At 29.6% G+C, this 17,715-nt stretch overlaps 1 protein-coding gene and 1 long non-coding RNA gene across 3 annotated transcripts in view; one reads left to right on the forward strand and one right to left on the reverse strand.

Annotated features, from left to right (window-relative positions):
• The window catches only part of LOC141525628 (uncharacterized), a 39,080-nt gene extending 26,871 nt beyond the window's left edge, over window positions 1-12,209 (reverse strand). Inside the window, exon 1 of the long non-coding RNA XR_012478874.1 lies at window positions 12,087-12,209. This is a non-coding gene — a long non-coding RNA (uncharacterized LOC141525628). The remainder of the gene's footprint in view (window positions 1-12,086) is intronic.
• The window catches only part of LOC141525626 (uncharacterized), an 85,357-nt gene that overhangs the window by 41,797 nt on the left and 25,845 nt on the right, over window positions 1-17,715 (forward strand). For both annotated transcript variants that reach the window (XM_074240182.1, XM_074240183.1), the window contains exons 11-16: window positions 411-1,190; window positions 2,066-2,481; window positions 2,580-2,694; window positions 3,903-4,502; window positions 4,586-4,729; window positions 14,905-15,004. In XM_074240182.1, coding sequence (XP_074096283.1) covers window positions 411-1,190; window positions 2,066-2,481; window positions 2,580-2,694; window positions 3,903-4,502; window positions 4,586-4,729; window positions 14,905-15,004 — 2,155 coding nt within the window. The remainder of the gene's footprint in view (window positions 1-410; window positions 1,191-2,065; window positions 2,482-2,579; window positions 2,695-3,902; window positions 4,503-4,585; window positions 4,730-14,904; window positions 15,005-17,715) is intronic.

Raw genomic sequence — 17,715 nt, forward strand, 5'->3', positions numbered from 1 at the left:
TTATCTATATCCAAATAAAGATTTATAAGTGTAGAAAGATGGTCTTTAACGATCCATTTCATATAGTATGAATACTGAACAAATAGCCATTGTGCAGATGTATCCATTACAAATTTACCTGTCAACAATGAAAAGTATCGACAGGCTTTTCTATGGTACTTAAAATTTTTCCCAAATCATTTTTCGTTAATATATTTCCATCTTTTTCTCATCTCACGCACCGTTAGGCGCTTCTCTTTCTCGCATACGATTAATATTATTTACTTATTTATATCCTCAAGTATCGCAACGGTAAAAATAAAGATTTGTATAGGTATATGAAGCACGTACTTTTAGATTGTCCTGATTTTTTTTAATTTTACTTTTTTAGATTTTTGAAAATAGCTAAAAGTTTATCTTTGTGATTTCAGGATGATTTAGAAGAGCTTTGTGGAACAGAAGAGAAACAAAAAAATTTCAAACGGTCTGAAACAATTCCAGATTTTTCATCGAGTGATCAAGGTACAGAAGGCGACATTGAAGAAGGTGAAGTGTCTGATGACGAAATGGCACCTACCCTAAATCCAGCCATGATTGACGTATCCGAAGTAGATGGGCCATCTCATGATTTAGTTAAAAATCCAACAATTCTTCAAGATTTAGCAAAGCGGCGTAAAATTTTTGATGAAAGTTCGTCTTTTAATACATCTGATCGTAAATCGAAAAATTGTGCAACATTCTACTTCAAACATCGTGACACTGATTCAGAAGTTGATAGAACTTATGATAATGACTTTGAACAGAATGATTCTTCTGAAGGAGAATGGACATATACGGCGTCACCTATAAAAACTTCTGCGATTGAGCAAAGCGTATATCAAGCTAATGAAGTTGTTTGTTCAAACTTTGAAGGACCTGCAATTGAACAAGTTGAGCATGTCGAATATGAAAATCATCCTAAGACGACTATTGAAAACAAAAAAATCGATAGTTGTGATAGTGATGATGAAACTAAAAAAGATATCCGAAAGTTGATATTAGAAGTAGAAAAACTTGTTAGTGAGGAAGGTCAAAAAGAAATTTCAAAAAATTTACCACCACTTATTTTCGACAAGTATAGTCAAAATAATTATAGAACTAAATATGCTAGAATCAAGGAATGGCTCAGAGTTAACTCTCATCATGATACCGAGGAAATTTCTTCACTGCAGGTAAAATTTTTAATATTTTTTTCCTTCAGTTAGACTCAAAGTTGAAAAATAGTTTACTGGTGATAAAAAATTTTTTCTAACTTCCCTCTTCAAAAATTAATAATTTTAAAAAATTCCGAACTTAATTGTTTTTATCTCCGTATGTTTTGTGTGTGTGTTTGTGTATGTGTGTGCTCGATAGGTCTTGATAAATCTCAAAAATGAAATTTTCAAAAAAAATTCTTTTTTAGAATAACTATTAAACTGCTATACCGATCACTTTAAACATCTAATAAACTCTAAATCTCACAAAACAATGTAGATTGCTGCATTATAATCTATTAATTCGTTTAAAAGATTTCGCTGTTGGAAAAATTCGAAAAAAGTGTTTTTTTCTACATAACTTCGAACTATCGCAATTTCAAACTGTCAAGAAAAGATTTTGCCAATACAAAACTTTAAGATTTTCAAGTTTTCAAAAATTGATCAAAATAGATCAAGTATTTGTAATAGCTTAGTTAATAAGTGAATTTCCTTCGAAAAATAGTTAGAATTATGACGAAAATATGAGCACTAGTTCATTTGATGCGGAATCAAATTTTGAAAAAGGCGTATTTTTAATTTTTTCGCGGATCAAAATTTAAATTTGTCATTAATTTTTTTTCCAGGTCGTTGTTTCTGTAACTTTTTGTAGTTTAAAAAAAAATAATTCGAGATTTTAACTAATTGTTAAGCTTATAAACAATTAAATTACAAATGAAAAAAAATTTTTTTTATAATATAATCTAGTTAGAACATTTTGAGCTTGAAAATATCGATGGCGTGCATAGGGTCAACCGTTTTTCAATTTTTTTTTTTCATTTCGCAAAGTTAAAATATATCTCTTATGTTTTCAGAATTGGCAACCATTAGATAGTTGTGATGCAAGTGGTGAATATACAACAGGAGAATCAGATGTTGAAAAACAATCTGATTCTTCTGATGATTTACAAAGCAGCGTCGTCACTTATCGTCAATACGAAAAACTTGATTGTACAGAACTTTCTATATCTCAAGAAATCTTTAACGATACTGATCAAACTTTAGTGAATGAAATAAGCAATCCAATTGGCCCAGAAGAAGTTAGCACTCCAAAAGTAATGATGCGTTCCAAGGCGAAATCAAATGGACCACGACCATGGAGTGTATCTTGTGTTTTCGATCAACTAAACTCAACAAATGATTCTACAATATCACAATTTTCTATTTCCGAGACTGCTTTACATCAGCTGGTAGCTTCTCCACCAACCAAATCTGCTTCTTTAGATGCTTCGTAAGTTTTTTCCTTCTTCTTTTGGAATATCTAACTATGAGCCTTAAGCTGGAATTGAGTTAAAATTTCTTAAAAATTAATTCGTATTATAATTACAGGGACTCTCACAAAGTTTTTAAAAATTCAACATCAACCCTTTTGGAAGAATCAAGTCGTTCAATTCGGAATAGTTTATCACGAAAAAAGAAATCAAAATTGAGGAAGAAAAATTTGGTAAGTTTATTAAAGATAGTCTTGGTTTTTGAATTATTTTTTGATTATCTATTAAATAGTTATCAACATTATGAATTATTGGGTACATTGTTGCTATAATATCGCGTGCTTAATGCCAAAAGGGCGTATTACAGTAATTAGATAGGATTCCATGCCAAAAGGGCGTATAAAAAAATTTTTCTTTTTTGCCATTTTTAGAATTGCTCAAAACGTAAAGATATGCAGAAAAAAAATGATTTTTTGAAAAAAATGTTCAATGTAATTAATAATTACATAACAAAACACTTAATTTTAACATGTAAGTTATAATAAATGTTTAATTAACAAAGATTTTACATAATCTCGTTGAACCTACTCAATATATTAAAAATATAAACTTTTATCTATACCAATTGCGTTGATGTCTTAAATAAAAAAAAATTTTTACTTTTAAAATCATGAGTAAAAAAGTGAGTTAACAATAGCCCGTCAGAGAGATAATGCTAATAAGTGAGAAAGTAAGCAATAGCATTATTCATAGAAGGACTGCCATTTACAAGAATTAATTTATTTTGTGAATTTTATCTTTATGTGTTTGTATTCATTTTACAACAATCGGTTGAATAACAAGGCGAGCTTAAAAAAAATTTTTTTTTAGCTATACTTTTTTGTATGCTAATTTTGATGAAAAATAAGCTAATTACATTGTATCTATATAGAAAAATTCAAATTATAGTATATTTTTAGACAAGTTAAACTTTTTATAAAAATATACCTCAAAGAGTTAATATGAACGAATACTATCATTTACTTCAATATAATTGTTACACATAAAATACTCCGAAAAAATTTTAAATCATCCGAGCCAGGGGAATAGACTGATATTTCAAGTCATAGTGTACTACATTGAATTCAAACAAGTGTTATAAATTGAATTAAAACTAAAATTCATAAATTTACAGCACTGAATAAAGTATTTAAGATTTTAACAAAATGGAGAAGAATTCTAAAAATCTTATAGCTTAAAAAAATTTTTAGTATTTATCGTTTGCAATGAAAATGATCAATGTTCTTAATTAAATGATATTTATAAAAATAAAAAATGTTCGATTGTATCAGATATGCTTGCAATCATCCGAAGTTAACCGCTTTTTGTAAAATTACTCATATTAAATTGAGGAATCTATTATAATAGTATTTTTTATTTTTTTTTTATTTTTTTTTCACAGAGTCGTAGAAGTGAATCCAGTTCAGATGGAGTAAATTCTGGTGCAAGCGATTCTAGTGGAACCCATCATAACCGCTCAGTACAAAAAGTCACCGAAGAACGAACGCGCTTCAAGAAACCAGATTGTCATCGTTGTTTGGTGTCACTACTAACACACGGTTCTACACTATCATGTCATTTGCATAATGATGGTAATAATGTTAAAAGTTTTGTGGGTTATCCATCACCATCAATAGAATTAACTTGTTGCACACCTGATCCATCATCCGGGGGTACAGAAGATATTTGTCTGACGGATCATGGTACTTCACTTAATATTTTGATGAATAGACATGAAGTCAATAGCCCAATCAATGGTGATAGTGATGCTGAGAAAAATAGCTTAGGCAACAATTCGTTTTCCGAACAAGCTTGGGATAGTTATCAAGAAAAATACATGAGTGAACCATATAGTGAAACTGCTGATGTAGAAACAGCTCGCAAGCTTCTTGACTTTGGGGACGATTATCGTAATTATTTAGACAGCCAGTCTGATTGTGCCTCGAGTTTAAGTGCTGTAAGATCGTATTCACCACCACTTATTACCAATCGTATTTATTCTGTAAGTAATTATAAAAAAATATAGTTAATTATTTACAAAAAAATTATAATCATGTTTTATTTAATTTATCTTCTCACTTTCAGAATATTTCAACTATATCATCAAATGATAGTGATAGTGACAGTGAAGGATGTCGTCATGTTCTAGAAAAGTCGTATAGAAAATTAATGGTCATAGAAAATCATCTAACTTGCAATAATATTAATATGAAGACAATAAAAGATCATGTAAGTAGTTGAGACAATAAATGTTTACTTTCTTTAAAAAATTTAGTTAATTAAGCCATTAGACCTTGCGGATAAGAAAACTAATCGTCTAAACCTCTAAAAAATGAGATTCGCTGCTCTGGAATATTCCGCTTCCGTAAACAAATTAATGTTGTAGGTTTTGATTGATTTTATAGATTCGATAGAAGTTCTCACGCGTGCCAGTTAATGTACTTTACTTACAATCTTAACTGCGGTGATAATTCTGTGTTCTTGTTTGACCCCTTCTGATTGAATAACAATAGTTGAGATAGGTGAATAGCAGTAATTCAGTAATGATGTGTGTATACTTGTATAGCGGTAATTCCAATAAACTTATTAACTTTATTACACAGAATATGCACTTTTAATATAAACTTGTGATATTTAGGTAACGTAATTTAACAATAAAATAGAGTATTTGTAATAATGAAATAAATATTATTTAATAGTAAAAACTCAATAGAGAATTAGTAGTAAATTATGGTGAATAGTCACCTAATAGTGGTAATAAAAATTAGTAGTAAGTTTTGGTGAGTAATCACCTATTAGTGGTAATTATAGTGGTATAAAATTGACAACGGAAAATCTAGCGTAAAATCTGATTTTATAAAGAACCAATTATATACAAAACTATTGTAACTAAGAAATGAGAACAGATACATTTTTAGCACATTTTATAAATACACTGTTGTTAACTAAACTGTTAATCTTTTGTCGTTAAAGAATATTCCGAGATTTTATTACAAATTTTGGTTTTCATAGATAAAATCTTTAATTGATATCAAATTCAAGAAATTATTATCGAACTGAAAAATTATTCGATTAAGAAATTCAAAAATAAAGAACAATTAATCAAGTGATCATGAGTCACTAGATTTAGAAAAACTACAAGACTTTTAATACTTTATTAACGGAAATCTTGTTAAGCATTCAGTAGATGTTAAATAACCGAAAAAAGAGCTTTAATTAATTATGACAATGTTCTCCTTTAGTGGAATTATTAATTATTGTTCAATTAATGCGACTCCAATAATTATTGATTTGCCATCATTATGATTTTGAGAAATTATGAATGATGAAATTATGTTGGGAATAATTAAAATTTAAAGCAGAACAGCTTCGACTCAGGTGATAAGTATTGTTATAATTTTATATCTGAATGGGGTTTAGATGAATCCGAACAAAAACAGTTTCACTGTTAAAAATTGCGCCAAGTCCACGTTCATAACTCATCTCAATAACATCTGCACTTTGCAAAAAAAATAAGACTCGTTACAATAATTTTCATTCTATACAAAAAAATACCAAGAAACCGTCATAATGTTGAAAAAATTGAAAAAAATTTGTTGAAAATTTAAAAATTAAGAAAAAATTTTTTTATCGTACTTGGCGCGCGTCATTGAGTACCCCAAATTTTTTCAGGATACATGAACATCCTTTTAATGTTTCAACATTTATAAGTAAGTCAACCTATAAAACGAATAAATGTAATTAATGAAATATTATTTTATGATACGTTTAACAAAAGTTAGGTAAAATCAACATGGCATACGTATTTTATTTGAAATTTTTAAATTCTCCGCACATCGTTTATGATTTCAATAAAACGCCCTCTCCTGTTCGGTTATGCAATTTGCTTATAAGTGAATACGCCTGCATACGTTGACTCTGTCGTGGAATCACTGCGAAAATTGAGTTGACTAAAAAATAAAACGTATGGCCGACTAAATTGAGAAAATGCGGTGTGATTGCCAATCAAAATGTGTTAATTACAATTAAACGAAGCATGATCAAGTTTCTTCATGAAAGCTTAATGACGGAACTGAAAAAATTGAATTAAAAATTTTGTGTTATTTCAGATATCTTCACCAGACTACCATATTGACAGTTATTTTTACTAAAAATCTGAAAAAAATTTTCGAAACGGATTTTTTCACTGAAACTGATATTAATCCAGTAAGCAGTGTTTTCAATTCGTTGAGTATACTTCAATGATGTGAATCTATAAACATAACAATGTATGAAATCATATATTATATAATTAGAGCTGATAAGATATATATATATATATATATATATATATATATATATATATATATATATATATATATATATATATATATACACACACAATTATACATATTTACATTACATAAATTCAAGCGAAATCGTTTTTTCTCGGGTTGAAATTCGTCCGAAAAAATTTGGGGTACTCAATGACGCGCGCCAAGTACGATAAAAAATTTTTTCTTAATTTTTAAATTTTCAACAAATTTTTTTCAATTTTTTCAACATTATGACGGTTTCTTGGTATTTTTTTGTATTTAACTTTTTTTTGTATAGAATGAAAATTATTGTAACGAGTCTTATTTTTTTTGCAAAGTGCAGATGTTATTGAGATGAGTTTTATGAACGTGGACTTGGCGCAATTTTTAACAGTGAAACTGTTTTTGTTCGGATTTCATATCTTTTTGTTAAGTGTAATTTTTTGCTCGCCTCTTAATACATTCTTAATTTTAAAATTGAACTTTTCCCGCGCAAAATTAGAAATATGTAAATAAATTAATTAATGCAGGTAAAGCTATTATCATATAAAAGGTTATTTGTTCGTTATTTTGAAAATTTTGAAAATTTTGAAAATCAAATCCTAACAAAAAAATTAAAATTCTGTTTCTCTCATAGTAGCTGGTAGCATTAAAAAACTTAACGTGACTGACCCGTGTAAACTCTTCGGTTTCAATCAATTAACTAGCTTATCAATGGGGATTTTAAATTTTTTATGTATATATAGTTAAAGTTTAACATTTTTTTGAATTAAAAAAGTTGTTAATCTAGATTTAATGCTCTACTACACATTAATTTAACAATAACAATTATTTTGGTAATGATAAACAATGATAATGATACTTTTAACATCAATTTATCATTACCGATATAATAAATTTCATTTTTATAATGATTATTATTGTTATTGTTACAATGACATTATTGTTAATAAAGGGGACAATGCATCATACGCATAATTGTAATACCTATGGCCTAAAAATTACAATTATTTGAAATCCGCTCGATTGAATAACAATGCCACCTATAGGCAACGACTACAAAGTCGTAGAATGTGTACACTATCCAATGAGAATTGCCTAAATCTTGAACTGCTGGCCTGAAGGAAGAAAGTAAAACTCAAACAATCTTTAGCCTGTTGTGTATTTAGTCTAGTTAATAAATGAAATTCAATAGAAAGAATAGGTTTGAAAACCATCCACATATGAAGTTGTTTGATAGTTTGTTCTAGAAATTTTGTATTTATAAAGTATTTTAACATTCTTAATTTCAAAATTAAATTTTTCCCGCGCAAAATTGAAAATTCATAAATGAATAAATTAATGCAGGCAAAGCTATTCTAATATGATAGTTTGTTTATTCGTTAATTTTGATAATCAAATCCTAATAAAAATATTGAAATTCTGTTTCTCTCATAGTAGCTAGTAGCATTAAAAAACTTAACGTGACTGATCCGCGTAAACTCCGCGGTTAAAAGCGATTAACTATCTTATTAATAGGGATTTTACATTTTTATTTATATACAGTAAAAATTTTAACATTTTTTTGAATTAAAAAAGTTGTTGATTTGGATTTAATACTCTAATACATATTAATTTAATAATAACAATAATTTATTCAGTAATAATAATGATAATGATATTTTTAACCTCAATTTGGTATTACCGATATAATTAATTTCAGTCTCATAATTTTTATTATTAGTGTTATTGTTATTATGACATTGTTGTAAATAAATGACACAATACACCATGCGCATAATTGTAAGACTTTTCACCTAAAGATTACAATTATTTGAAATCCACTTGATTGGATAACAATGCAACCTATCGGCAACGACCACAAAATCATAGAATGGTACACTATCCAATGGGAATAACCTCTGTTTATGATCCCTTGTGGAAATTTTTCGGACTTTTTTCGGAAAAAGACTTCCAAAGACTTCTAAAGACTTTCTCAGAGTTCTTAAGGGTTTTTTTAGAGAAAAGTCCGAAAAATTTTCACAAGGGATTGTTCATGTACAAAAAACCTTTGTTCCAACTTCAAATTGTTTATTTCTTGTTTAATTAACATTTTTAATAAGCTGAATATTTGTATTCTAAATATTTGCACTGCGTATGCGTCACCTTTACGTTTAGACTTTCAGCGCGGACTTTTGAAAATTATATTGACCAGCACAGTGATTAGAGTAAGTGTATTTTTCTTGTAATTTCAATTATAGAGGTCACAGGACAAAAGGGCAACGTGTAGTTTTTAATAATTTTATAATAAGTTTTATTTTAATAAAGTATTGAAATTTTTTGTTAATTGTTATGGATTTTTTTTTTTTTTTTTTTTTAATAGTTCGTAGTATTCATGAAAATAGAATTGATAAAAATAAAAAAAAATGTACATGCATTGATTAACAAATCTCTCGATATTTTTAAAAAATTTAGAATGAAATGAATATTTATTAGTTATTTATTTACTTAATGACATTGATATTGGCTGACGTCTAACAATTTTTTTTTAATTATTTGAATTAATTAAATAGTAATTCCTAAAAAATTACACTCGTAAATTTTTTAATTTTTTACACATGAGATGTGCTTGTCACTATAATTTTCAAAAGACCGCGCTAAAAGTCTATATACGTAAAGTTGACGCATGCGCAGTGCAAATATTTAGAATGCATACATACAGCTAATTAAAAATGTTAATTAAACAACAAATAAAAAATGTGAAGTAGGAACAAATGTTAAATATACATGAACAATCAAAAATGGAGGCTTGATGATCCAAATTGCTACCAAAATATTAAAAAATGCGACAGGGGGGCTAACTTCAACGTACATTATTAATAAATTCTTTTTAAAATAAATAAATGGAGAACGATCAAATGTTGAGAGTGAATAATAAAGAACAAACGAAAAGCTGAAAACGTGATAGAAAAAAAAAATTAAAAATTAAAAGAAAAAAATTTGGGGTTCTAACTTCAGTGAGCTATCCCGTTGAATCTACAGTTTATGTAGAAATAATTCCAGTGCATTCTGGCGGCCGTAAATGTAAGCTGTGAATTACTTTTTTTAACTGTAGTTTCGTATCTATAGGAGGATTACTACACATTTTTATTTTATCTAGTCTGTGGCATGTCACTTTTTACATCAAAAAAAAGTCAGGATCGAAATTCGTGAGCGCGCTATAGTATGTGCTGATAAAATTTAATAATTTCAAGTAAATAAATTGTGATAAGTGAAATAAATAAATTAATACGGTAAAATAAATAATGAACAACTGTTATAATAAAAAATTAGTGGAAAAAAAGTACCGTAGAATTAAATAAAATTTCGCAACCTCAAAAAACCGTTCTGCTTACAGTAAACACAGTCGGTAGTCTGGCGCTCCGTTTACAACGGCATTTTTGAATGGACCTTGGCGCCAGATTCTACCGAATCTGTGGATCGAGCCCCTAGTAGAAATATGAAATCTAGTTTTTAGCCAGTAATTGGCCAGTTTGACTACTTAAACCAGTACATGACCAAGGTAATGTCGAGTTTCTGTCAAGTAACTGGCTAGTTTTACTAGAGACTCAACAAAACATAGCGGTCTAAGTGATACTGTCAATTTAGAATTTTGAGGTTATCAGGGGTTATTGAAATTGTCCGATAAGATAAAAATGATGTTCAATAAACGAAATGATTTAAAAGTTTTATTTATATTTATAATATATAATAGATAACATAGACTAATAGGCTAATAATAATAAATCTGTAACAATATTTTTCTTCGTTAAAGATTTTGAACCGGAGGCGGAGATACCGGCCGGGTAAAATAAAGTACGCTCGCCCTAAAATAAAAATGAAAAAGGCCCGATGACCCACGGGCTGAGTCAGGAACCCTGTTGGACGCCAGATAATTTTCTAAAAATTACCAAAATTATAAATTAACCCAAGGGCCGCGCCGAGCAATCAATTAGCGATCCGAAACTAAAGTCAAAGAGAAATGAAAATGTCAGAGATCGTTGAAAGAAGTGCCAGGTTGATTATCAAATAATAAATATTGATTATGAATTAAAGTCGTGAGTCCCTTTTGTATAAATAATCTCTTTAAATAGAATTGGAAGGTAAATAAGGAAAGTAAAGGAGGATGAAGACAGCGAGCACAAAGTATACATTAAAGAAAATTAAAGAAATGAAAAGAAATGAATTGATTAATTTTTTTCCCCTCCGGGCGTAAAGCTTCAACTTTAGCCCCGCTGCGCCAAACGAAGTTTCCGCTTTAAGCCTTCGTCGGGGAAAAAAATAGTATACACTCCTCGGGAAGTAAATAAGAAAGCCTCAGATCACATGTTTGTTGACCTCGGCTTCGCCTCGGCCGCATGTGCTCTGAGACATTTTTTACTTTGCTTCCCTAGGGGTGTAATATACTATTAAGGCCTTAGAGGTTCTAAATTATCGAATTCCTCCGTGGGCTAATTAATTCTAAGCTATAAGTAACCAAAACAAATTTTCTTGTGTGGGATTTTCCCAACTTGCATATAATATTCAAATTTGTATAACAATCTGTTCAATAATTTGCTTCACAATTTGTATAATAACTCGTTGATAATTCGTTTGATAATTTCACAAAATACTTTGTTTAATAGTCTGATTAATAATTTGTATAATAATTAGCCTAATAATTTGCTTAACGCCTTGTATAATAATTTGTTTAATAATTAAATTAATAATCTGTATATTGATTTTGCACTTTCTCAAAATTATAACTCTTAAACACTAACGCTGCTTTTAACCATCTTTAATAATATAAATAATAATTCTTATCAAGAATACAAATAATAATATCTCTCTCAATAATGTAAATATAAACAATATAAGTAAATTATAACACAATAATAATGTGTAGAAATTAAATGATTATAATAATCACATTAATTATAATCTTCAAATTATTATATCAATAATAATAATAACGTAAGCCACAGGTGTTGGCACGTTGATGCAATAATAATAATGACAAAGGAATCTCAAAAATGTTTGAGCTACAGGACGCAACTGGGATGTCAACCGCCGCGGAATTCCCCGGGAGGCTGCCTGTATTCAATATTTATCCACACTGAACTCACGTTTGATTAATAATTGTCACTCATTACTAAACGACACAATTTGTCGCGAAAGAATATATCAAATGTTAACCACGTAAAAAAATGGCGGCCCCATGTGGAAACCGGCGCCGTTTTACGCCCGGGAGGATTTCGATAATTTCCCCGGTGGAATAACTTTCGAAGACTTACCGCTAGTTCGCCAACTTCCTCATTGAAAGGACCCAAATTAAATGAAATGAATCACTAATTAAATCTTAATTAATTTAACAACAAGAAAATGCCTGAACACGGCGGTGCTTACACTAAGTAGTTGCTCCTGCGACTGCCTGTTTATGTTTTAGTCGGCAGCAGTCGGCAGCATGCTGCTAACACGAGGCTATTGGCCTGCCCTCTCAAGGCATTATCTGTCACTTTAGACTACCGTCGGTTATTTTCAAAAGTCCGGGCTCCACCGTAGGATTTTTATTTTACCCCCACGGGACGGAACCGGGGCCTCGAATCTACTCAGGCTCGTCGGCTACTCATCCGAACCCCGATCGTTTTATCAAACCAAAATAAACAATTAAATTACTTGAATGCTTTGAAAGCTCAATTCCGCGGGTTTTTACCATCAACGACCATCCCAGTTTCCTTCTGGGCTGAAAATGATAATTTTTAATTAATAATTCTAGCTTAAAACTAAATCTTAAATTAATATCTTTTATAATTTGCTCGGGAGGTGCCGCCATCTGGCGAGACCTCCAACACTCGCGTGTTCAGGCATTAGATTTCCTGTGAGTTGGAACCAATTCGGACCGGTAGATTTCAAGAAAATGCAAAAAAGTTGTTTTTTTTTTTTTTTTTCCATTTTTTTAAATATCTCCGAATTGGCTGAACTGATCGGTCTCAAAAACTAATCAGCTCTTATCCTTGAAAACTTCCATCGATCGCCACCAAAAACGTCAGAATCGGTTGATGCGTTCGTGAGATATCGTTGTCGAAAAAATCCTTATTAAACAAAATGATTAAAAATGATTTCACAATGTTGAATGCCCCTTAAGAGATATGATTAAAAATGATTTACATGATTTGACAGGATTAAAAATAATTAGAAAAATAATCATTTTTAATCATATCAAATCATTTTGTTTAATCAGGGAAGTGTTTTTTTTGTAATAACTTCGAAATTTTTCATCAGATCAATTTTTTGTTGAAAAATTTTTATAGAACTCAAAAAACTACATCGATTGCCGCTAACCGCGTGAAAATCGGTTGATTCATTCGAAAATTCAAAAAATAGCGTTTTATCAAACTTCTATCAGACTTTTGAGCTCAGAGAGCTCAAAACTACATGAAAATTATATTTTTGAGCTCTTCGAGTTCAAAAACGTAATAAACGCAATTTTGAGCGCTTAATTACGAAAGTAGCGGGAAGTTGCAGGGATGGCCTTCAGGGTCAACCGTTTTCCTAATTTTTTTTTCTGTATCTATTTGGTAATATATATATTGCAAATTATTTACACGTTAATATACACAAATTTTTATTGATTTAGACTGTTTTTTAACATTTTTTACAATAACAATTCATACAGGTTAGTCGAGAAAAATAAACAGACACACACTCGTAAAGGTACAATGTCACTGTGATCAATGTTTATAATTTAGTTGTTGATGGCGCAATTTCAAATTTTTATGTAGTTATATACTGTATACTATATACTACTACACTATATATTAAATAATAATAATGATATTTGCAAGATTAATTAACAGATAATTATCAATAATTTATAATGACTAGAATTCAAATTTTCGCTCGCAAACGCGCGCCTGAGTTTAGGGTTTGCATATATTTTCATACTTATGATATATTTGACAAATCACGTTACCAATAGTTTCCTTACATGATATATTTTCATATTTTTCATCTAAATTATCAGAGTGGATTGGCAGTTAAAGCAAACATCGATTCCTGCATTATCGACTATAGATAAAATGTATATATATACATTTTAAAAGTGCGCTTTTAATTTATAAATTAGCAAAAATCTTATTCTGCAAATCGAACAATGGAATAATCTTATCAAATTAGTGTATTGTCATCGGTTCTAAATAAATCTACAAAGTTCAAAGAAAATCTGACCGCTTGAAATGGGTCAAAATCGCGCCTAAAGGAGTCACTTACAAGCAAACATACATACAAATTTTAATTAATTTAAAATTTATAAAATAATGTAGGATAATTTTCCGTGGCTCGGAATACCCGCAAAATGTTCTAGCGTACGCGTATTCTAAAATAGTTGAGAATGTATTGAACTATCAATAATAAAATCATAAATTATAACTAAAAAGGATTTTAATCTACCATTTTTTTTTATTATTAATGAAATTACAAAGGCAAAAAAAATCATTCGGTATTTGAAATAGACAAAGATTTCTCAGAGTTACTATAAAATTTCAGGGTCGAAAAACAAATGCAATACTAAATTTTCGTCAAATATTGACAAATTTTTAGGTCATTTTCAGTCTAGGAAAACAAAAAGATATGACAATTGAAACTTATTTAACAAGCTTTCAGATGCGATTTACAGAAATTGCTTAAGTTATAGTATTGAAAGTTGTTTCGAGAAGAACCTTTTAAAGTTAGATGTTTTCCTATTTATGAAAATTGAAAACTTTTGTCATTTCTTATCTCACCGATTTCTGGATAATCGTCTAATGAATGAGTACACTGAGCTTTATTAGGATCTGTTAAGAATTGTGGACGCTATCTCGTTTTGACAAACCGCGGTATGTCGTATATTAACTATATTAATTTTCTAAATCAGCTTGACCAACTGATTCGAAAAGTAGCAAAATTTTTAAAAAGTCTCATAAAAAAAAAGAAATAGTTAGATTGTTGTGAAATCTAATAAAAATTCAATCAGACGGGTTAAAATTAACTAATATTAAAGAAAAAAAAAATGTATTTTATGTGTTACTTTTATGAAATAATAATCACTATAAAAATTTTTTTATTTTGTTACAGATTGAATTCGAAAACGTATGCAAAGACAATATCAACTATCTACAATCATTTATAGAAGCTAATTGTTCCATGAGTGAAAAGAGCTTAAAACAAGTTTCTGGTAAGTACGATCTTCAAGATGATAATCAACAGCTGACACTAAACTTATTATCGTACGTTAGTACCGTACTAGTAAATACTTTTCGTGATCTTTTGCTATTTTTTATATCTAAGTTTGGTAGAGTTGTGTATTTTTTTAGAAGCTTAAAAAGTTTTTATGAGGTGTAATGACAGTCTATCAATGCTTTTGTTTTATCAAGTATTTGAAATACTTTGCTTTTAGACTAAATCTAGCTTATTAATATTTTGTAGGAATTGTACATATAATAGATATTATTTCAATTAATAAACACTTATTACTTTTAATTTTTTTTTTTTTTTCATTTCATTTGAGATCAAATTTTCTGCATGAATTGTTGTTGATTTGTTCGTATTGTGCATTTTCGTACCCTCTTTTTTACGGGTTTCAGTACTACTTTAGAAACGCTATATAAACTTGAAGTACATCTATAAAAAGACTATAAATGGTTACTGTGTTATATAAGAATTAACAAAGTGAAGGGGAAAGTAGGGCTTGACGGGCCTTCTAAGCCAGTAATTACTTTTTGTAACTTTCAACCACCGAATTAACTTAACTTTGTTTTACTTTCTAAGCAAATGCTCTTTGTTTTTTAAATAACTAAAAATTATGAAAATCTATGTTTTTGAGTTTACTAACATTACAAATTTTTAATATATTTAAAAAAATTTTGATAGACAATGGTCCGTTTCTAAGAGATAAAAAACAATTATTGTTATTGCTGAAATTTGTTTTCCCATTTTCATAACTGTTTCCTTAAATTTTATTAAAAAACATTAGGAAAACGGTTGGTCTTGAAGGCCATCCCTGCAACTTCCCGCCAATTCCATACTTAAAGGTTTGAAAACACTTATGACGTTTTTGAGCTCTTCGAGCTCAAAAGTCTGATAGAATTTTGATAAAACACTATTTTTTTAATTTTCAAATCGTAATAACTTTTGAATGAATGAACTGATCTCTACGCGGTTGGCGGCATTCGGCGCAGTTTTTAAGCCTCATTAAGAATCTTTGAGTTTAATTTGATCGGTTTAAAAACTTCAGAGTAATTCTGGAAAAACACTTCCGTTCGGTTTTCTTTTGTCAACGATAACTCACTAACGAATCAACCGATTTAGACCGGACCGGCGGCGATCGACGTGGTTTTTCTTTATGTTAAGAGCTAATTTGTTTTTGGGGTCGATCGGTAAAGCCGTTCAAAAGTTATTCCAAAAAAACTAGATTAAAAAATAATTTTTTTGCAGTTTTTTTAAGATTCCTCAAAGTTTACCGCTCCGAAACGGTCCAAATTGTATTTAAAATCTAAGTTCAGTCAAGCTCTTTCGAATGACACCAACCGCAATGAAATCAATCAGGCTGACACACACACAGTGACACCCTTGCGGGGGCAGTTAGGGAAGCTTTCTGAGACTTTCAAACGTCGAAATCTGTTGAAAATTCGATTTTTGCAAAACGGGGTCAAACCAATAACCACAATTTTTGAAAATTTTCAATTTTCTTAGCGGGAAGTTAAAAAAAGTAGCCGTTTTATGATTTTGAGCTCTTCGAGCTCAAAAGTCTTATCAAAGTTGATGATACACGATTTTAAAAATTTTCAAATTGCTATAACTTTTAAATGAATCAACTGATTTTCCCGCGGTTGGCGGCGATCGATGTTGTTTTTTGAGTTCTACAAAAAATTTAAATTGAATTACTTATCTCGTCACAATATCATTGATGATAATCGTATCACACACACACACACACACACACACACACACACACACACACACACACACACACACACACACACACACACACACACACACACACACACACACACACACACACACACACACACACACACACACACACACACACATACACACACACACACACACACACACACACGAGTGTCATCCTCGTATGAATAATCAGAATAACTTCCTAGGACCTTAAAACGTGGAGATCTAAAGAACTCAATCGTCAAAAATTAAGATGATACTAATAACTTCCTAATTCTTGAAAATCATTTATTTTTATAGCTAAAAGTTGAAAATTAATTTGAAATTAATCAATTTCTAAAGAATAAAATATGTACAAATATACTTCCATTTAATAGTTATCTACGTTGATTCTTCACTGTCTTAGTGTAGAAATAACGACTTTAATCGAAGTAGGTTTGCTGTAGAAACTATTGAACTCAATAATTAATTACTTAATTTTTTTTATCGTGATAATGAAGGAAAAGATAGTACTTTTATGATGTGAACTTTCTCAACTGAAAAGTAAAACAGCAAGTGCTTCTTCAACTTTTAGCTTCAGATAGATGATATTTCTTTTTTAGCTTTCTCTAACAACATTCACTTTACAATACTGTCTTTCATAGAATCAGTCAAACGTCAATAGCTACTGCGAATAGTTTGTTTACAGGATAATTATGATGTGATTATTACGAACAGTTTTACTCAAAAATAAATGTGTTGAGCCCGTATTTAAAATTATTGCCTAGTTTATGATTCCTTACTTATGTAATGTGATTTACTGTAAGTATTAATGCAGCTTTCAATTAATATTTTTGATTTCCCGCTGTGAAAATCAATTGTGTGTATGTGTATAATCTTCTTATAACTTTTGATGGGCTTGATCGATTGAATCGCGATTTGCGGCATTCCAAAAGATTTTACCATACTTAGATTTCTAGAGAATTCGAAACG

Source organism: Cotesia typhae, unplaced genomic scaffold, assembly GCF_013202065.1.
Source record: "Cotesia typhae breed Kobodo isofemale line unplaced genomic scaffold, CoteBio_Ctyphae contig_26, whole genome shotgun sequence".
Taxonomy (NCBI): Eukaryota; Metazoa; Arthropoda; class Insecta; order Hymenoptera; family Braconidae; genus Cotesia; species Cotesia typhae.